Raw genomic sequence first — 22,906 nt, 5'->3', positions numbered from 1 at the left:
AGTAGTAACATAATTTTTTTATTATAATATTTTTTGGGCTTTTTTCTAACCTGTTTTTATTTATTTTTATTTTTAATTTTATTGGTTTTGGTTCGTCTGTTGAAGTGTGTTTGTCTTGAGATTTGTGTAATTCATGTGTGTTGTATCAAGGTCGGCTAGTTGTTGTTTGTTTTTGATTTTTATTTATTGAATTTATTGATTTTGGTTCATTCTATGTCACAACACTATTTTCCAGATCGATAGAAAAAAGACACTTCTTATTCATGTTTTTTTGTTTGGCTTTTATATAAAGTAAAATCTTGACCTTAGATTTGTGATCCCTTCTCTTTCTCACTCTCTCAGACACAGTACACTCTTTTCCTTATATTTATACCAGTGTGTCACTCACCGTTGATACTCTTTCTCTTCTTGACGAGTGAAGATAGAGAGCCGAGGAAGCTTTTCTGTTGGAGGAATCGCTTCAAAAAAAGAGGATAAACAGTGGATTTATGTCTTCTCAGTCTTCTCAGCTTATTCTGGAAGTGATTGGGGCTCTTTTGAAGCTCTGTATTGTTTATGTTTCTTCTCTGTTGTTGAATCTTCTCTCTGTTCATCTGAGCAATTTTTTTGTGAATCCATCTGTTTCAATGCGATTGAGGCCAAAAAGGTTATTTATTTACTGTTATTATTTCTTGAATATTTGTTTTATTATTATAATTTTTAGATTTTGGGTCTGATGATGATGAAATTGTTTTTGTGTAAACAGGACTTGTTGCCGAGTTGTGTGTTTTGGAGGATTTGAAATACAGAAATTTTCTAATCTCTTTTTGTTTTTAAGAGGGGATCTCACTTGAGAGATCTTGAGAATTTTTTTGGTATTTTTTGGTCTCTGATTCACTTTCTTTGATTATTTGATTTTTTCTTTTTACAAATTTTCTGGGTATTATTCTTAAGGGTTTTTGGAGGGTTTTTAGATTTTTTTTTTCACCATGTTGGGTTCTAGAAAATCTAGAGCCAAACCAAGGCCTCAACCTTTGAAGATGATAAGGAAATTGAAGATAGTTTATGATGATCCTTATGCAACTGCTTCTTCGTCCGAAGATGAGTTGCAACCGAGCCGAATAAGGCGGGGCTGCCTCGAGATCCCTCTTCCTTTTATCCCTGTTGTGTCTGCAATAGCTCCTCCTCAAGATAACTCCTTTTATGATGGGAAGGAGAAGATTGCAGCAAGGAGGAAGAGTTGTCTCGCGGCACGACGAGCCCAAACCAAGAAGAGGTCTGTTCCATCCGCTACTCCGACTCAGACTCAGACGACAAGGAGACAATCTTCTGCGAAGTATCGAGGAGTTCGAATGAGGAAATGGGGGAAATGGGCGGCGGAGATTCGCGATCCGTTTAAAGGTGCTAGAATCTGGCTTGGAACTTACAACACTGCAGAAGAAGCTTCACAAGCTTATGAATCCAAAAGGCTTCAATTTGAAATGGAAGCGAAAGCATATGAAGAAGAAGAAGAAGCATGCATCAAGAATAACAATAGTTGCTCTATCAACAACACCAACAATGCTCCAGCACCGGCTGCAACTACCTCTTCCGCGGATGCTGCGAATGCTTCTGTGTCGGAGAAATTTTCAACTACGGAGGATTCTGAAAGCTTGTTCTCGCATACATCGCCTTCTTCCGTGCTTGAATTGGATACTCTAGCATCCAATGCAACGGAGAAGGTTGATGCTCCGGCTGAAGATGAAGCTAGTGAAATGATGGCATATCAACTTGAAGAGCTAGAAATTCCAGATCTGAGTGTTTTGAACTTGCCAGAGCCACCTGTTGCTGCCGCAGAGAATCCAATTGGGACTGATCTCAATATTGGGTTTGGATTCGATTTTGATCGGTTTAACATCGATGATTTTGGACAGGATTTCGATGAGTTTGGTGAGTTTAGGGATATTCACATTCATGGCTTCGACGACAATGAACCTAGTGAACTTCCTGATTTCGATTTTGGCGAGATTGGTGGTGAAGACGATGAATTTGCTGGTTGGATTGAAGAGCCATTCCAGCACAACATTTCATGTGTCTAAGTTTTGTAGTCTCTTAGAAGTGAGACTAGAGTGTAGGACTAGTACTATGTTCTAGATTTTGTCAAAGACAATGTAGTTTTGTTTTTTGAGACAAGTTCTGAGATTTTGACAGTGATTCTAAGATCATTTTCAGTTTTATGAAGGAGTTACATTGGATCCTTTGGTTTTCTTGTGCTATTAGAGCCGTCCCAAGGGTTCTTAAATTTTCTATATTGCTTGTTCTTAGTATAATGTAATAAAATGGAATTTGAAAGTTCTTCCATTGCAATGGATGATGAATGAACCTTCAAATATATATTAAATGCATTGTTTTTTTTTGTCTATATTTATGATGCACTAAATTCTTTCTTTTGTAGATGATGTTTCAATTTCTGATGTCTTCAAAAGGATTCTACATTTTGAGTAGAAGATCAGTAGATGAATGGGTTGGTTGGGGATGGAAGGTGTGAGAAATAAAAGTGGTGTTTTTTGAACATTAAAATTCTGACAATGGGTGTGTTTGATAAAATAAACCAGTTACTTCCTCTTTTATATTTAAAATAAATAAAACTAATCGATTATGATTAAAACAAATAAAATAATAAAAAATAATTAAATTAAACTAAATTAATAAATAATATATAAGATATTATTAATAAATAAATAAGTAATATATACATGCAATTATTTTTATTTTTTTAATTGATTCGTGGTTCTTATTTGAATTAGTTTGAATTTTAATATCTATTTATTATAATTTAAAAATGTTAAAAGTAATATTAAATTAAAAATATGATTATAATAAAAATTAATTTTAAAGTATTTATTATTATTATTATTATTATTATTATTATTATTAGAGTAATCTATTTGTGTCCCAAAAGGGGACAATATTTTTATTATTATGTTACTGTCTCATCATAAATATGGTATTTGACTATTAAAAATTTATAATAAATAATAGAAAAAATAGTAATTTTATTAAATTATTTTTATTTAATCATCTATATAAACTATCACAACTACAAAGTAAAATAAATAAATTAAAATGTTGTATTTAATATTAGTTAGGGAATAAAATAAAAAAAAATCTCTAAAAACTGATGCTACATTTATTTTATAATATATATTTTTAATTTTTAAAATTAAAATATAACACTTATTTGGAAAAAAGTAATATATTGTTAATTATTTCTTATAAAATAAATAAATAAATAAAAAACAACAAAGACTAATTATATAGTATTAATATAAAAGTTGTTACTATTGTCAACTTTTATATAACTCTCATAGTTTAATTAACTTTTATAGCGTGATAATGAGATATATTCAATTCTAAACACTAACACTATTAACATTTATAAAACTTTATTAACTGAGGTTCTATATTCACAAACTGATTTTAGCACATTTTGTTTTTAGGCAGAAAATATAGAAATGAACAATTATAGAATTTAAGAATTAGTGAAAATTACAAAACAGTCCCTGAAGCTAGCTGTATCGCATTTCATTTAATATCATATTTTGATTCACTCTTTTTTCCACATATCATTTATATAGTACGAATGGATTCTTGCTCAGATTTTGTGATCAACATGTGATGTAGGATTTTATATTTCTGTAATTAGAAAATTATCTGATTTTGTAATAAACTATAGTATCAATAATGCACCTATTTTTTATGGATATATATTAATAAATCTAACTTCACCTCACATATGAGAAGACAAAAAATTAATTCTAGATTTGAGAACTTTCTTTGTGTGTGACAAAAGTATCTTTAAGTTGTTTTGATCAATATTAAAAAAGAAAATGTTTTGATTTATATGAAAATATTTAGAATGTGGGCTGGATAAAACATGAATGGTATGTGTCTATTTTTATTGTTTCTTGTTGTGTATTTTTTGTCTAAAATGACATTGTATAATCCTTTTAAAATGATGTTTTTGGTATGAAAGAAATTAATTTTGGAATGGTCTTTTCAATAATGTTAAAATATAGATTTAATTTTTCTTTCTTTCTATTTCATGTAATGGCTTTAGTTACGGGTGAAATCATATGGTGCTAAACTCAAAGTTGAGGAATTAGGTGTTTCACTAATACTCTCTTTTCCTGCGAATTAATTATATATAATTTTTTTTTAACAAAGATTATGTAAATAGTAAATTCTGTAGGTTTATTTGTGGATTTTCCTGTTAAATATGTATTTGATTATATTTTCCAATAATATTTTGTTGCAGATATATCGGTTGAATTTGCTAAAAAAACACAGTTTTAAGAAATTAGCAGAAAAAAGCTTTTTCTAATAACTTTTTTAGGCAATTGTTTTTTGCAAATAAAAAGTTAAATTATTTCACCAGGTCAATTAAACAATTTTTAATACAAATAATATATTTATTTTTATATTATAATAACAAGTTGAAAAAATATTGTTTAAAAAATATTTTTTTTAAATAGAATTCTAAACATAAAAAATTCTAATAAATTAAATTATTCTTATATGCAATGATTTTAGCTCACTTTTATTTCATTTAAAATTAGAATGTTGCAATTAATTTATGACATTGTTAATACCATGTATTTAATTAATCTTATATCTAATATTTTCAGTTCACTTTTTATTATTTTTATAATTAATTTTAACTTAAAAATTGACCATTTCACTTTACAAATATGTAAATACTTTTTAAAATTAATCATATTTTTTATTTTAATATCCAAAATATACTTTATCCATTTTACTTTTTTAACTTATGTTTTTAGTTATTTTTAATTTTAAATTCGACTTCATTTTTTTAGTGCATATTAATTTTATTTTTAAGAATCTCATAAATATTAGTAGAATTTTCAAAAATTAAAATAACGGATTTGTAAATAATTCAAAACTAATAGTTAGAATGATATATTATTAAATCTCGTTAAAGCAGCTTAGTTGATAGTTCAGAGAGATATTATATGAATATGCGCATATTCGAACTTGTGAAGTTCCATTTATTTTCATTAAGACAACTCAGATTGATAGTTGAATAGAGATATCATATGCAGGGGCGCGATTCGAACTCGCGACATCCCATTTGTTTATCTTTAATAAGATGAACTTCAGTTTTTAAGCTACTTATGAATTTCAATCATTAAATTTTTTGAAAAAAAAATTATTAACTAATATTAGAATTTGACGAAGTAATTAGTAACTAATCTTTTAGTTTTATAAATAGGTTTTTTAATTAATTTTTAATTGGGGTAGTGGTAAAAGAAATGGTATATTACTCTCTACTCCATCGTTCGATTTTGTTCGGCCTAACCTTCACCTTTTTCATCTTTCCAATTTCGTAGCACCAGAACCATGACAGACACAAAAGATACTACGCGACGCCGTAGTGCGGTCTCCGGGTATCGGAAGAAACTTCTCAAGCACAAGAAATTGAAGTCCAGAGTTCGATCCAGTTTGTCTCTCTATTTCTTCATCCATTTTCCTTCGCTTGTTATAGAATCTAAAATTCTTTATCGTTTTCACTTTTCACTTATTCTCCAAAATCAAAGTATTAGTGTTTGTGTTTTTGGATTTCTTAGCTATTGATTTGCTTGGCATCAGAAAACGTTATCAATTTCTTTAATTAGTTTTTTTGTATGACCTAGGAGAATCATCGGTTTCTTACCTAGGTGATGTGGTTGTCAACAAGAGGCTTATAGTTCTCCCACCTCTAATTCCATTTCCACTGTCACATTCACCGACGCTGGCACTGGCACCAAATTCGTTCAGCGGTGTTGCTGGTTGAGAATTTATAGAGTATTGAAACTGGTTGTATATTAGATTAGATTAGATTAGATAAGGTTTTTGAGTTATACAATTAAATCTTGAACAAGATAGCTTATCATCATGTGTATGCTTGTATGATTTGGTTGAGTTAATAGCATATCAGAGCCTATTGTGTTAAAAGATTAATAAAATTGGTTGCTGAAAGCTTCTGACTGAGAGAGAAGGGTGGTTTGATGGGACGTGTATGAGAATATGCATTTGCAGGGGAGAAGGCGGAGTAGGAGTATAAATGCCAAAGTTAATGTTGCTAAGGGTATTGAGTACCAGGGTTCTATTTATAATTCCAGACCCACTTTTCAGTCCCATGGTGTTCCCCACGGGTCTGTTAGAATTAATTCATATATTTTCATAAACTTGTAGACAAAGTTTGTTAGAGGGTATTTTAGTATTTCTCCTAAAGTACCACATGTATTTAAGCAAGTGAATGGTGTGAGCAAATTGTACCTTTATTCTTTTGTAGTGTGTGTGTGTGTGCATTTTGTGTGCAACCATTTGGTAACCATTTCAAGAGTAGTGGAAGTTTGTTATTATCATCTCTTTTCTCTCTTGTTCATTGTTCATCTTTATCACCTTGTGCACCAACAATTGGTATCTAGATCTCCGGCTCAGATCCACAAGGAAACACCACGGGAAACACGAGTGAAACGACATTGTAAGATTGGTTTATTTTTGGAGAATTCGTGTTGAATTTCTATTCAGAATCATAACAAAATCACATATCTTGATTTTGTGGGATTGAGAAACACTGTGTTTATGTGAGATTTGAGTGTATTGTACGAGGTTGAAGATGAACGAAAATGGTAATTTGAGCACCAAGCTTCCAGTGTTCGATGGTAAGAACTGGAATCATTGGATGATTCAAATGCGCGTGTTATTTGGAGCTCAAGATGTTCTTGATCTCATCAACGATGGTTACGTTCAGGTTGCACTTCCAGAAAATACAACAGATGCGCAGAGAAATGCTCAGTGTGATCTGAGGAAGAAGGATCAAAAGGCGTTGTTCTACATCCATCAGTGTGTGGATGTGAATGTGTTTGAGAAAATTGTTGATTCGACGATGGTGAAAGTTGCATGGGACACACTGGTGCGGTGCTACGACGGTGATGCATCAGTGAAGAAGGTAAAACTTCAGTCACTACGTAAGTAGTATGAGAATCTTAGCATGAAGAATAATGAGAAGGTACTTGACTACATCTCTAGAGTGATTCTGATCACAAATGAGATGAAGTCGTGTAGAGAAACTCTATGAGGAAAGCGTCATTATGAAGGTACTTGGGTATCTTACTCCTCAGTTTGATTACATCATTGTAGCAATTGAACATTCTACGTATTTGAGCACCATGAGAATAAAAGAGTTGCAAAGCAATCTAGAGGCGCAAGAGTTGCGTCTGACTGAAAGAACCTCTGAGAGAGGTAGAGCAGACTCTAAAAGCTTCTTTTGTCAAGAAAGACCAGAAGTAGTTTCAGTCAGAAGCCAAGAAAAGACATGGTAGGTCTCATAAGTTAGAAACCTCAATTTCTGAAAGTCAGAAGGAAAAGGAGAAGTATGATAAGAGAAAAGTTCAATGTTACTATTGTAAGAAGTTTGGTCACTTTGCTGCAGATTGTTGGTTAGACAAGGAGAGGAAATCAGAAGAAGCGAATATAGACAGAAGTTATGATGATGAACATGTGTTATTAGTGGCTTTTGATTCTGATAGTGTGTCTCTAGAAGAGTGATGGCATATGGACACTGGTTATTCAAACCATCTTACTGGAAATAAGAAATGGCTGGTTGATTTTGACTCTAGGAAGAGGACCAAGATTAGATGTGCTGATGATAAGTATCTGAATGCTGAAGGAATGAGAAATGTTAGAGTAATTCTGAATAATGGCAAATCTGCGTTAATTCAGAACGTCTGGTATGTTCCTGACATGAAGAGCAATCTGATGAGTGTAAGTCAATTAATTGAAAATGGTTTTTTCAGTTACCATGAAGGACAATCTTTTGAAGCTGTATGACTGTAATCAGAAGTTGATTATGGAGTCAGAACAGGGAAGGAATAGAACATTCAAGGTGAATGTTAAAATTGCAAACTCTGAATGACTTAGCGCAACAAGTGTCCTGAAGGAAAGTGAGTTGTGGCACAAAAGATTTGGGCACTTGAACTTCAGAAGCTTAGGGAATTTGAATTCAAAGAAACTGGTATGTGGAATTCCTACAATTAAGAAACCATAAAAGTCATGCAGTGTGTCCATGAGAGGGAAGCAACCAAGACTGTCATTTGCATCAGAAGTAGCTCCAAGAGAAAAACATGCTTTGAGAGTAGTGCATTCTGATGTGTGTGAACCATTTCCAGAACCTTCACTAGGAGGGAATAAATACTTTGTTTCATTTGTGGATGAGTTCACAAGGATGACATGAGTATCCTTTATAAAGTTCAAACAAGAGGTGTTTTCTAAATTTAAGAAATTTAGAATCAATGCTGAGAAACAAAGTGGTCTGACTCTGAAGATTCTCAGAACTGATGGTGGAGGTGAGTATAACTCTATAGAGTTCAAGAAGTTCTGTGAGGAGAATGGAATTGAGCATGAAGTGACTACTCCATATACTCCTTAACACAATGGTCTTACTGAAAGGAGAAACCAAACTTTGCTTGATATAACACGGAGCATGCTGAAGGAGAAGAAGCTTCCTAAAACTTTGTGGGGAGAAGCTGTTGCCACTATAACATATGTGCTCAACAGGTGTCCAACCAAGAAGCTGAAGGAAATTGTTCCTTTTGAGAGGTGGACTGAAGATAAGCAAAGTGTGAGTCATTTCAGAGTATTTGGTTTTGTCTATTATAAATACGTTCCAGATGCTACTAGAAAGAAGTTGGATGATAGAAGCAAGGTGATGCTACTGGTGAGGTATCATAGTACAAGTGCTTATAAGCTTTATTGTCCATTCACTAATAAGGTTGAAGTCATCAAAGATGTTATTATGAAAGAGTCAGAAGTATGGGATTGGAGCAAGTCTCAATCCAACTCCGGTTCATCGTTAACTTCTGGAGATATTGATTCTGATTCTGAAGATGAGTCAGAGCCTAAAAATGATTATGAGAGTGAGTCAGAATCAGAAGGCAAAAATGACTCTGAGGAAGAATCTGATTCTGATGGTGATTCAAATTCTGGCGGTAGTCCAGATTCTGGGAGTATTCCAGATTCTAAAGGTGGTCATGCTTCTAAAGTTGGTACTTCTGGAGTTCTAGCATCGGATAGTGTTCTGAAATCAGAAGTTTTTGAATAAGTTCAGAGGCCACAAAGAATCAGAAACATGTTGCAAGATACTGAAGTAGATTCTGAAGGAGAAGTTATTCAGTGTGCCATGTTAGTAGACTATAAACCCGTGAGTACGGAAGAAGCTCTCAAGTAGAAAGTTTGGCTGAAGGCCATGAAAGAAGAACTTGATGCCATAGAGAGAAACAAGACTCGGAAGCTGATAGAACTTCCAAAGAACAAGAAAGCCATCAGCGTGAGATGAGTTTATAAGGTGAAGCTAAATCCAGATGGATCAATTGGAAAACAAAAAGCACGATTACTTGTAAGAGGTTTTCTGCAGAAACATGGGTTAAATTACTTTGAAGTGTTTGTGCCTATAGCAAGACATGAAATAATCAGACTAGTGATTACGATAGCTGCTAACATGAATTGGCCTCTGATGCATTTAGACGTGAAATCTGCATTTCTGAATGGTTAATTAGAAGAAGAGGTTTATGTGTCACAAGCTTCTAGATTTGAGAAAAAGAATCAGGAAGGGATGGGGTACAAATTACACAAAACTTTGTATGGACTGAAGCAAGCCCCTAGAGCTTGGAATCTTAAAATTGATTCATTTTTCAAGAAGCAAGGATTTCAGAAATGTGAGATGAAGTATGGTGTCTATGTTCAGCATACATATGAAGGCAATATGATTCTGGTGTGTCTGTATGTTGATGACATATTGATAACAGGAAGTTGTGAACATGAGATAGATAAGTTCAAGAAAGAGCTGATGAATGAGTTTGAGATGACTGATCTAGGAAATATGGTTTATTTTCTAGGGATGGAGATTATGTACTCTGAGAAAGGCATAATTTTACATCAACTGAAATTTGAACTTAAGCTTCTGAAGAGGTTTGAGTTGCTGAATTGTAAAGTTGTTGTCCCACCCGCTGATACAAATCAGAAATTGGATTTTAATTCTGATGGTGATGATGTATATGCGACAACGTTCAAGTAGTTGGTAGAGTCTCTGAGGTATTTGTGTAATACCAGACCTGATATTTGCTATGTAGTTGGAATAATGAGTAGGTTTATGAATAAACCTAAGTGGTCTCACTACCAAGTTGCTGTCAGAGTTCCGAGGTATATAAAGGGAACTCTAAAGTATGGAGTTTTGTTCCCTTCTGGTGCTGAAACTGGCTCAGAACTTTTGAGCTATTCAGATTCTGATTTGGGTGGAAACAGAGTTGACAGAAGAAGTACTTCTGGGCACTTATTTAAGTTTCTCAAAAGTCCTATTTTTTGGTATTCCAATAAGCAACCAGTTGTTGCTTTGTCAATCTGTGAAACAAAATATATTGTAGGTGATGTGACTGCATGTAGAGCTGTGTGGCTTCTGAATTTACTGCAGGATCTAAAGATCAAGGTAAACAAGCCTTTGAAGACGATGATTGATAACAAGTCTGCAATCAATCTTGCCAAGAATCTAGTGCTGCATGGGAGAAGCAAGTATATTGAGACTAAGTATCACTTTCTGAGAGATCAGGTTCAGAATGGAGTGCTAGAAGTTGTGCAATATAGCACTTAGAAGCAGCTGTCAGATGTTCTGACGAAGACGATCAAGACTGATCAATTTCTCCGCTTAAGGGATGGAATTGGTGTTGTTAGTTTTGGTAAGCTGAATATGAATTAAGGGATGATGTTAGAATTAATTCATAGTTTTCAGAAACTTATAGACAGAGTTTGTTAGAGGGCATTTTAGTATTTCTCCTAAAGTACCACATGTATTTAAGCAAGTGAGTGGTGTGAGTAAATTGTACCTTTATTCTTTTGTAGTGTGTGTATGCATTTTGTGTGCAACCATTTTGTAACCATTTCAAGAGTAGTGAAAGTTTGCTATTATTCTCTCTTCTCTCTCTTATTCATTATTCATTTTTATCACCTTGTGCACCAACAAGGTCAACAGGTAAGAAAGCCTTTAGTTATTAATTATAAGTTGAAATATGCATAAGTATGTGAGATTGACACTCTAAATGCTATTCCAAATTCTCACTTAGGATATTAGGATATTTTTATAAGTTGTTTTTAACTTATTTCAATAAGATTTCACTCAAAGGGATTTCAAATAGTTAGATGACTAAAAATAGCTAGATGACTAATCAAAGAGTATTGCTTAATCATTGAATATTGACTATATTTTTTAATATTTGATCACAACATTTTAAGTTAGTCCTCTAAAGTTGGTTTAGTTTTGCTGCAAATGATAACATCGGTACCTCTGTAACATAACTTACATATGAATTTCAATCAAAATGTGTGTTTTGGCGTTGTTTTCATTTTCTTCGTTCACATGAAGCTACTGCTAATGTTTTTTTCCTTTTTGTGTAGGATCTAAAAGAGGGGAGTTGGTAGATGCAATTTAGGAGCGGCGAAACTGTGACAGGATATTGGCCTCTTTCATGTTCTCGTATTTAACAGAGTGATGAAAATAATGTTGTCCAATATATTGGGAATGTTCTAGTAGTTATTATTCCTAATATTTGTTGTTCGAAAAGGTTTAAATGGAAAGTAAGGACGGTGATGTGAAAGACATGCTCAAAGAAGATGCTCGAGCAAGAAACATTTAGTCACAACATGACAGAACGTGTCGCATCTCGAAAAATACGACCTCGCGAAGCGCAATGTACACTCGCGGATGGACTAACAGAGTCGTCACCGTTCTTTATTTATTCCTAAAGGAGAAAGGATAAGATGACCGTCACAACCAAATATGGGTCCGGGAGTCAATTATGTGAGGGAAGGTATTAACACCTCTCACATCCGTTGTACTCAACGAGAGCCTTCTTTAATTCTAGGGTTGGTTGTTTGTTAAAGGAAGATTTGTTTTATTATTATTCTTTTTCATCAATATGTTTTTATTAAAGTATTAAAAGAGGAATTATTTATAAAAGAAAATGGAAAAAAGAAAAAAAAAATTATTGAGCTCGTCAAGGATCCAAACCCTCGTGCCTACGTATTCTCAGGTGCAATGAGAATATCAGAGCATTGTAGTTCGTTCTAAAAAAGTTTGCGTGCGAGTTACTTTTATAGAATAATGTTAAATTATTTTTGTGTTTAAACTTGGTTTGTATTGTTGGCATGATGTAGACTTAATCGTTTGTTTTTGTTTCGCTTTGAACGTAACTTGGACTATCCTTTTATGAAAAGATTTTTGAAAGGTGCACAAGGGCATAAAAGAGATTTGATGGGTGGAGATTGTTTTTAATTTATGAAAAAGAGTTTTTATCTTTTTGTTATTTTTTTAATTTTAATGACCTAAAGGGAATCATTTGTATTTTTCTTTTGTCTTTGTGAAAAATAATTAAACTAAATTTGAACATTTAAATGAACTGACTAAAACGATTAAATAAAAGACTAAATGAAATTATTTAAGATAACTAAACAACTATATGGAAAATTGATTTGAAAATTAAACTAATTTGATTAAGGATGACTACAAAAAATAAACTCTAAAATAAAAGATCAAATTAAAGGATAAAGTAAATTTAAATAATTTAAATAAATTAATATAATTGAAAAATAAAAAATAAGTCAAGAGTGAAAATAAAAACAATTAGATCAAATAAATTAGAAGCTAGGATATATATATATATATATATATATATATATATAATATTATATATATAATATATATATTATATATATATATATAATTATATATATATATATATATTATATATATATATATATATATATATATATATATGGGTGTTAGCTCCTTAATAAACCCAAGCCCATGTGTTGTGGCGCAAACAACATCAGACGAATCGCACGCCTGGACATTTTCTTTAAATTTTATTAAGAAAAAGAATTTTGCGCGTAAAACGACTTGATGTTGGATCAACATTTGAAATTTATTATGAAAGCATTTGATTAAGCAGAGAAAAACACTTGACGTTAGATCAAGTGTTTGATTCGATTTTGAATTGATTTGTGAAAAAGTTTGAATTATGTACAAAGTTTTTTTTGAGTTTAATCGGGACTTTTTATGTGTTACACAATGGGATGATATTCACAAACTTGGAGATTTAATCGAATGGAGACTATATGCGAAGTTATATCCCAAATTAACTAGTTGATTAATTACCTAAGCTCAAGTTACCTAACTACTAAATTAATCAAACAAATAGAATAATCAAACAATTAACTTAAAAACTAACCTAACTATCTAATTAAATGCTCATTATTTAAAAGAAATTAAATTAAATTGGATGATTAAAGTTAAAAAAAAACAATTATAAGACCATTATATACTTAAGGCCCAAAAGGAAAAATCAACCCTAATTTATATACTTAATAATATATATAAAATAAAATGATTTTTTTTTGAAAAAAGAAGGTGAAAGTGGACATGGGGCGACGCCTCTTTATAACCTACAAGTAATAATTTTGGCAATTTTTGAATTAAAAAAATCACCAATCAAAAAGCGACATATGGCATGCTTTGTTAACACATAATAAAAGACAAAATAATATAATAAAATAAAACAAAAATGGGACAAAATAAAACTTCTTTTCTCTGTTATTCCTCTGCTCACTCCTTCCTCTTTTTTTTCAACTCAAACATTCACAATCTCAACACTCACATTCATTGATATCAAGGAGATAACAAAATTAATTTGACATCTCTAACACACCAACAATCTACACACAAAAAAGATCAAACATCAAAACAAGAGAACACAATGGGGTACCGAATTTATGGGGACAGAAACGCCATCGCACATTGGTCGATGGATGGAAGAAGAGAATACGGCGGTGAATCTGGAGTGTGATTCACGGCGGCTTTGTGGGAGTGAGAGATGACGGCACAGATGAAGGTGGTGGTGGAGTCGCATAAGATTTTGTTGAGCAGAGGGTATTTTGACTCATTTTGTACATGTTTTATTCTCGTTTTACCTCTATTTTCAGTGTTATATGGGTATTTTGTCTGCATTTCAAGTATTTGACCGTATAGGAGCCATATGCGAAGAAACAAAGTGATTTAGATGAAAAACAAAGAAAAAATGGGAAATTACACTCAAGGCGATCTACGCGGCGTTCACCATGGAGAATGCCATAATAAAAATGACGTGTTCCACCCACTAACGACCAATTGACCAACTCTTCCACACTTTGGGAAGGTGGCGTTCGCCGCCTTGGTATGGCGTTCACCATCCTTTGTGAGGCCCATGCGATTGGAAAGTGGGATTGCTTGGTCTCCCACTCACTCCATGTACTCCTACATTCTCTCCCACAAATGAAGAAACCTCCCACTTGATATTTTGGACCTTGGAACATTATAAATAGGTGAAAAACTTCATTTTACAAGGCATCCAAGATTAGCACAATCTTAAGCACTAGAATTATCGATTAAAGTTATAACTCGTCACATCGAGGGGTTATAGCACTAGAGAGCATTGAGTTTGTATGGAGTTTGGAGCACTTTATTTTGTTGCAGTTTAATCTTGCCATCATTTATATTTCTTTACAATTCTTCAACAATTTATTTTGTACCAGATTCAAGTCTCCGTTTGGAGCAGGTTTTTAATTTATTATGTATTTTTATTATATCACTTTGTTTATTTACTCGCAATTTACTTTCCTCGTCTCACACTTCTTCTTTTATTTTCAAGTCTTATTTCTTGCATCATATTGCTTTACTTTTGTTAATTACATGTTCTTTTCGTTATTTCGTCTTCAAAACCAATTTCTAAACCGCTCTTTTCAATTCAATTACCTTTCCGAAATGTTTACTTCTAAATCATAAATCTATATTTTTATGTTTGTCGTAAACATGTCCAGCTAATTTATTGATGCTGGGATGTGAGGACCGTCATTTGGCGGCACTCTAACTGTTGTTTCTTTAGGATTTCAATTGTGGGTTGTTTTGGTTTTAATACAATTTTTTCGAACTCAATCGGTCACTATGAAAGTAGAGCCTCGAAAACGTTGGGTAAAATCGAAAGTCGTCCGACACTAAAGAATAAAATTGGTTTGTATTTGATTAACGAATACCGCGAAAGCACTTTGTTAATTAATTAGGAAAGTCTAATATTTCTAGAAAGAATTTTTAAAACTATTTGCGGACGCGTCTATAGGTTTATGATCCGGTTACCTGAGCGAAAGCCTGGAACCATTTTAAGTTAAATTTTCCAATCAAAATTACTTTTCAACCGAGTAAAAAGTTTAATTTCTTAAAATAGGATTTACTACTTTAACGCAATAAGCGCCAATCATATGTTATAGTTGACAGTATAAATTAGAGAGTCAAATTCGGTTATGAATACGCGAAAGTGACATTTCCTGTTCAATTAAATTCTTTTCAAAGTAGAAAATATTGCCACGTAATGTAATCCTATTTAGAAACAATCAAGATTATTGTTGTTTGATGAGAGCCACATCCCAGTATTATTTTCCTGAATTTATTAAAGTTATTTATTTCATCTATTATTTTCTCAACTCATTCGCTTTAGATAAACACCGTAGCAACTAGAAACGATAGGTTATCAGTTAGGTCCCTGTGGGATCGATATCTTTTAAAACTATGCGATAGACTGTACACCTGCAGTTAGGTAATCCGATTGACTTATAAAGTCGCGATCAAGTTTTTGGCGCCGCTGCCGGGGAACAATACCGTAAAATTTTGTAACCTGTTGTTACACCATTTATATTAAGGTAACCCTTTCTGGTCAATATGAAGAACTCGCTGTACCGAAACTTTAAAAGATCCAATAGCTGAACTAGAAAGATACGTAAGAGTTCGACTTTTGCTCCAACGAATCAAAGGAGCAATGACAGAAGACCAAAACCGTAGGCCACTCAAAGAGTTTGCCTTACCTTATAATTAAGATCCTCATTCAAGTATTGTCAACCCAACTATTATAGCTAACAACTTCGAATTCAAACCTGTTTTGTCGCAAATTGTGCAATAGAACCAACTCGCTGGTCTCCCAACAGAGAACCCAAACCAGTACCTAAATTTTTTATTTAACTAGCCGACACATTAAAATGCAATAATGCTGCTCTTGAGGCAATACATTTACGTTTATTCCCTTTCTCCCTCAGAGACAGAGTGCGATCATGGCTAGATTCCCTTCTAGCTAATTCCATCACTATTTGGAATGACCTGAAGAAAGTATTCCTTGCTAGATACTTTCCACCTAGTAAGACCATTGTCCTATGTAACCAAATTACCTGATTCACTCAACAGGATGATGAGTCCCTTTTCGATACTTGGGAAAGGTACAAAGAGCTATTAAGAGCTTGTCCACATCATGGATTAGAATAATGGCTAATCATCCACACCTTATACAATGGAATTTTCTATAACACAAAGATGACTATCGATGATGTCGTTGGTGGTGCGCTAATAAACAAACCATACCCCCAAGGCATTCACACTCATTGAGGACATGACTCAAAACCATTACCAGTGAGGTACAAAGCATACATACGTATAGAAGAAAGAGACTAAAGGAGGTATATACGAGGTTAGTGGCCTAGACCATATGAACTCCCTAACCTAAAAGGTCGAAAGCTTAGCCATAAACCTTACAACTACCGTAGTTGCAGTACAACCCGGATGAAAAATTTGTGGAAAACCAGGACATGTGACTTCTGAATGCATTCTACTAGCTGAAACAAACCCATACCAGGTCAACTATGCCCAAGGAAACCCCTATTCGAACACTTATAACCCTGGATGGAGGAATCACCCAAACTTCTCTTACAAGAGCAATAACTCAGTTTTCCCCCAAAACTCTACACCTCAAAGACCAGCAGGTTTCCAAGCCCAAATACCAACACAACCGATACAAACTACCCCTCAAAAGTCAAACCTTGAGAAAATCATGGAAGATTTTATCATGACTCAAACTCAACAGAATAAAGAATTCATGAACCAAAACATCCATATTCATGAACTGATTACACAATTAGGAAACAAGGTTGATTCCGTGGTAGCCCACAACAAGATGCTGGAAACCCAAATCTGTCAAGTAGCATAATAACAAGATGCTCAGGCTACACCAGGAGGATTGTTCCCTGGATAACCTCAACCTAACCCTAAAGGCCATGCTAACGATATTTTGCTGTGAAGCGGAACTCAATATGATGGGCCTAAAATTCCAGAACCACCAAAAGAAAATGTTGTGACTACTCCAGAAGAACAAAAAGAGGAACCCATAGGATATGAAAAACAAAGAAATAAAGATATTAAAGATAAGGAAGCAGTGAATGATAACAAAGATAATCAAGCATATGTACCACCGCCACTCTATATACAACCGATTCCATATCTGCAATGACTTAAATAAACCAAACAAGACACCTAACACAAGAAGTTTGTGAAAGTGATCAAAAAAATTCACGTTGAGATACCCTTCACTTAAGCCATTACCCAAATACCATCATATGCCAAATTCCTAAAAGACATCTTAACGAACAAGCACAGGCTCGATGATACCAAACCATTAGAATGCAATGCAATTACTAAAAACAAATTAGCCAAGAAACAGAAAGATCCTGGAAGCTTTTCAATACCATGTGTTCTAGGAAGACATGTTATAGATAAATCATTAATGGATTTGGGAGCAAGCATAAGTTTTATGCTTTTAGCAGTTTGTAAAAGACTAAACCTAGGGGACATGCAACCAACGAGGATGTCCCTTCAACTGGCTGATTGATCTGTTAAGTACCCGATAGGTGTTAGCTGGAGATTTCGACCATTAGGTTGAAGTTCTTTGAAAATATTATGTTTTGGAGAATAATATAAAAATGGCTTTGTCGAAGCTATTTATTAAATCCTTTTCTTGGGAGAAAGGACCTTTTTGTCGAAGCTTAATACTTAGAAGATTTTAGGATCTCCACAAGTTCTCTTTGACAGCGGCGTTTGGCAGTTTCGAAGCTTCAAGCGGGAAGGATTTGAAATTCAAACGAAGTAGTTTCGTCAGGCGAACGCGTGGAAGCATCTGAGACACGCAACGCTTGAAAACGTCGAACGTGGCAATCATCTGTGTAGAGACTGTTAGGGTCGAATTATTATAAATAAGAGTCTTAGTTTTTAGATTTGGTGTGTTCAAACTGATATACAAAATTCACTAAAAATACTCAAAGTACCGGAGCGAGAGAAACGAGTCTTTGCTGAAAATGTATGTATGAAGAACACCATGATTACATTTCATGTTATTTGTTTAATGCAAGTTACTTAAGTTAAACCATTTATTATCTTTATTTATATTTAAGCCTTCTGTCGAATTGCCTTTATCTTCAAAACCTTTCGCCATTGCTTTTACTTTACATTTACATTTCGTCAAACCTTTATTTCCATCACCTTTTCAAACTTAAAACCTTTTACTTCAAGTTATATATCTTGACTTTTGCCAATTGCCTTTGTTATCTGTAAAAAAGCCTTTTTACAGAATTACTGCCATTTATCCTTTGTCTTCAAAATCATAAGCCTTTAGATTTAGTTTAGAGTTATTATCGGAACACCTTTACTTTGTACCATTAACGCTAGATAAAAACCCTAATTACCATTCATAAACCAGAAACAAACTTAATCATGAATCAAATCACCATAACACTAGTTCTTGAGACACATGTCCTAGGATCAATCTAGTCGATCCTGTAAGTTAACAAGATTAATAATATTGGAGGACTAGCGGTTGTTTGTCAGAAATTACTGGTAAATAAATTGGCACCCCCGGTGGGACAGTGTCAAAAGAACTGTTAATTATAATAGTTTGCTTTACTTTTACAATACAAAATTGTTGTTATTCTTTTGAGTTAAAAAATCATAGTGTTGCATGAACCTTAGAAGTGGTAAGATAGCCAACAATTCGCAACCCGCAACCAAAGGAAATACGCAAAAAAGATGGTTAATACAACCAATCAAGGGGAACAATTTCCTCCCCAGGGAACAAGCACAGTCGGAACAAGTTTGATTGATGCATCCACTGAGATCCCTAGTACACAGGCCATACCAACATCTGGATCCATGGCCTTAAATAATTCGACAATAATGCCTATTATGTCAAGCGTAGCAGGCGTTTCTGTAAGTCCAATCCCTGGCCCATTTTCGACACCGGGATTTGAGAATTTCAGGCCTCGGAGAGAATACCCATATGGAATGCCATCTACTTCCATGGCAGAACTTCAAAATAATACTTCCATATATACTCAACCCCATAATACGGTTATTTCGCCAATTCAAAATTCCGCTTCTGGCATGAACCATGTAGGTCGAAATACCCAATCACAAGGATTATCCACCCTATTACCTACCCTTACAACGAATAACCAGGAAGCCTTTGGACAACAAATGGATGCTAGTAACCATGATATAGTAGGAGTTCTTGCCAGAGAAATGAATACCATTTTTTCTCCCTTAATACATAATGTAAATAGGACTAACAATGGTAATGCCCAAACATACCAACAACTGTCAGCGCAGATGAGACGCATAGCAGATTTCCTAGGCGCCCCTCAGTCCTCTGTTCGACACAGATCAAACCAAGTTATAATCCAGGAAGAAGAACCAACTATAAATCAGGTTCGACCGCCTAGACAAGCGCCTGACGAAAGGGTCATGGGGGCAAGATTAGAACAACAACCAGTTCGACAGGAAGTCCCTGACGAACAACCTAGGAGAGTAATGATGGTTAATAGAGACTAGGATGCAGACGAAGTAATTCATAGGGTTAGGCAAGAAAACAGGATGGAAAATAACATAACTACTATGATAGAGAGAATCATGGCCCAGAATGGTCTGAATACAGGACTTCGAAGGCCAAATTATACCTCTCCTTTATCAGAATACGCCCTACAAACTGAACTACCAAGGGGTTGTAAAATCCCTAAGTTCACCAAATTCTCAGGGGACACTAGTGAATCCACTATAGAACACATATCTAGATACATGACTGAGGCAGGGGATTTGGTGAACAGTGAGAATCTAAGAATGAAATATTTCCCCAGTTTTTTAACGAAGAATGCCTTCACATGGTTTACAACGTTGCCACCAAATTCCATAGATACTTGGCCTCATTTGGAGAGATTATTTCATGATGGGCCAAACTAAGATAAGTCTTAAGGAATTAGCTAGTATTAAAAGGAAATTCACTGAACCTATAGATGATTATCTGAATAGGTTCCGTTTGTTGAAATCTAGATGCTTTACAATAGTGCCTGAACATGAATTGGTCAAAATGGCCGCTGGAGGGTTAGACTATTCCATTAGGAAAAAGTTAGATACCTAGTATCTAAGAGATATGGCCCAATTAGCAGACAGGGTTCGACAGGTCGAACGTTTAAAAGCTGAAAAGGCCAGAGCGAATAAGAATTATAAGAAAGAAAGGGTTGCTTATGTCGAATTCGAAGATGAGGAGTCTGAAATCTCTAATGACCCTTATGGTCTCGAGGAATTCGAAGTAGATTTGGCTGAATTAAAAGAAGCACCACCTTATGCTTATAAATTACTTATACCTTCAAATGGCAGGAACCCTGTCGAAATTGAAAAGAATGATAGATTTCCTAAAAAGACTTACACATTTGATGTTACCAAATGTGATGAAATCTTCGATTTATTAGTAAAATATGGCCAAATGATAGTGCCTCCTAATACCAAAATTCCTCCGTTAGAACAACAGAAGAAAAGAGGCTTCTGTAAATATCACAATTTTTTAGGCCATAAAACCTCACAATGCTTTCTTTTCAGGGATCTTATTCAGAATGCAATTAAGGATGGCCGCCTCAAGTTCGCTGACAGGGGGAAAAACCAGATGAAGGTTGACGCTGACCCCCTCAACGTTGTTGACACAAATTATGCTGAACCTGTCGAAATCAACATGATTGACATGGTGGAAGTGGAGGTTGTGAAGGAAACAGGAACTGAAGGCTCTTTGCTAGTTGGAAAGCAGGCTACTGATGGCCTAAATAATGATGTTCCCTTTGGAATTTCTGTCAAAGGAGAATAGGTTGCTGGTGTCAAACCAAAGACCACTGAAGGTCTTAATGGGAAGGCAACTGAGGCTACTGAGGGCATAAGGAAGAAATTTGAGGAAATCTCAATCGCTGATGGCGCCAATCTAGGTGTCAACATGGTGGATTTGAACCCCCCCCCCCCCCCCCCAAGAAATGGAGGAAGTGGAGAGGTGTCTGAAGATGGAGCAATAGGGAATGCAGTTTGGCTATCCCAAAGCCAATGAGAGCCTACGTGAATACCTTTGGAGGTGTCACAAAAGAAATTCTGACATGTTGTTGTGTCCAAGGTGTAGCATCATGACGTGTTGAAGGGTGGCAGAGGACTATGAAAGATGGCAACGAACTCAGACTGAGAGAAATTGGAGAAAGGAAAGCCAACTACTGAAGGTGTATCCTAAGCCTGGAGAAAGCCTTCTTGGTTTTTTTGTGCGTTGCTACAAGTACGAAACATAATGCTTGATGTGTCCTGCAGAAGTCCCTGAGGACAAATGGACTCAGGTGGGGTCGAAGAAGGGAAAGTGGAAAAGTTTTGAGGATGGAGGAAGAACCTCTTGGGCTTATAAAAAACAGTTCCATGCATCTAAGAGAGAGGCTATCAGATTGGAGAACTACAAAGGAAAGAATCCCATGTCAAGGTCCTAGTGGAGAAGACATCAGAGGTTGAGGAAGGATGAAAGAGAGATGACTTCGAGGGAGATTGGAGAATCCAGCAACACCAAGGTTCCCCCAAATGTTGCAAATTCGACCAAACCCCCTGTAGGAAGGAAGTTATTTTCATCTGAAAACAAAGACACAAATCAGAAAGTTCAGGAGGAACAAATAAGAGAGGAAGAAATGCTCACTGACGACTTTGAGTCTGACGGAGTGTCAACTGTTAATATGAATTGCAATATGGTATCAGTTCTGCCATACGAATATAATCAGGAGATGGAGATTGAAGACAATGAGGAGGCGGATGCTGTGGAGATGGCGAAGCATAAACCTGTGTGTTACTATGTTCTCAACAATGGCGTTATCGAAGAGCAGAATGCTCTTTTTGAAAGGCCTCACCAAGGGATGCCGAACCATCTCAAGCCCCTATACATTAGAGCTAAAGTTGAACATGTGGGGGTGAACAAAGTTCTGGTGGATGGAGGAGCAGCAGTCAATCTGATGCCTCAGTTCATATTAAAAAAGATAGGCATGTTAGATACTGATGTTAAACCTCACAATATGGTATTGTCAAACTATGAGGGTAAGATAGGGCAGACTCTGGGTGTCATACAAGTAGATCTAACTGTTGGATCAATCACAAGACCAACAATGTTCATGGTGATATCTGCGAAGGCGAATTACAACTTGCTGCTAGGAAGGGAATGAATCCATGGAATAGGGGCAGTTCCTTCGACCATGCATCAGAGGGTATCCATCTGGAGAGAAGATGGTGTAGTAGAAAATGTTGAAGCTGACCAAAGTTACTTCATGGCGGAAGTGAACCATGTAGATAAGAAGAACTTTGACAGGAACTTGGCTCATATAGGACCATGCCACCCAGCTGAAGGCATCTACTCCCCAAGTAAAAATGCTTTGTATTTCTTGACTCTACATCCCAATGGCTTTCAGTGGGATAAGGAAATTATGGGGGACCCAGAAGAAGGGGAATTATCTGAAGTACGGCCAACAGGCTGGGATGAAGACCTGGATTATGCCTGAGTCTTCTTTTTTCAAAAAGATTTCGGCCTACATGGCTGAGAATGAAAGAAAAGCGGCTCTCGAAGCCGAGATAACTAACATGGCTGACGAAGCCACATATGGTGAAATTTAT

General features: G+C 34.9%; 2 protein-coding genes and 1 non-coding gene across 3 annotated transcripts; 2 read left to right on the top strand and 1 right to left on the bottom strand.

The window, feature by feature from the left end:
• Positions 1-745: 745 nt before the first annotated feature.
• LOC127092076 (ethylene-responsive transcription factor ERF118) lies at positions 746-2,380 on the top strand. Its single transcript, XM_051030864.1, has one exon. The coding sequence runs from the start codon at positions 969-971 to the stop codon at positions 2,055-2,057; it is 1,089 nt and encodes a 362-aa protein (XP_050886821.1). The 5' UTR covers positions 746-968; the 3' UTR covers positions 2,058-2,380.
• A 13,914-nt stretch (positions 2,381-16,294) lies between these two features.
• Positions 16,295-16,401, bottom strand: LOC127099412 (small nucleolar RNA R71). Its single transcript, XR_007793916.1, has one exon. It is a non-coding gene; the product is annotated as a small nucleolar RNA R71 (small nucleolar RNA).
• Positions 16,402-20,390: 3,989 nt separating this feature from the next.
• On the top strand, positions 20,391-21,095 carry LOC127096419 (uncharacterized). The gene has a single exon (XM_051034989.1). It carries the CDS (start codon positions 20,391-20,393, stop codon positions 21,093-21,095), a length of 705 nt encoding a protein of 234 aa, XP_050890946.1.
• The last annotated feature ends 1,811 nt before the right edge of the window (positions 21,096-22,906 follow it).

Source organism: Lathyrus oleraceus, chromosome 6 (genome assembly GCF_024323335.1).
Source record: "Lathyrus oleraceus cultivar Zhongwan6 chromosome 6, CAAS_Psat_ZW6_1.0, whole genome shotgun sequence".
NCBI classification, from domain to species: domain Eukaryota; kingdom Viridiplantae; phylum Streptophyta; class Magnoliopsida; order Fabales; family Fabaceae; genus Lathyrus; species Lathyrus oleraceus.
The sequence above is the reverse complement of the archived record's forward strand: the minus strand, read 5'-3'. Positions and strand labels throughout refer to the sequence as shown.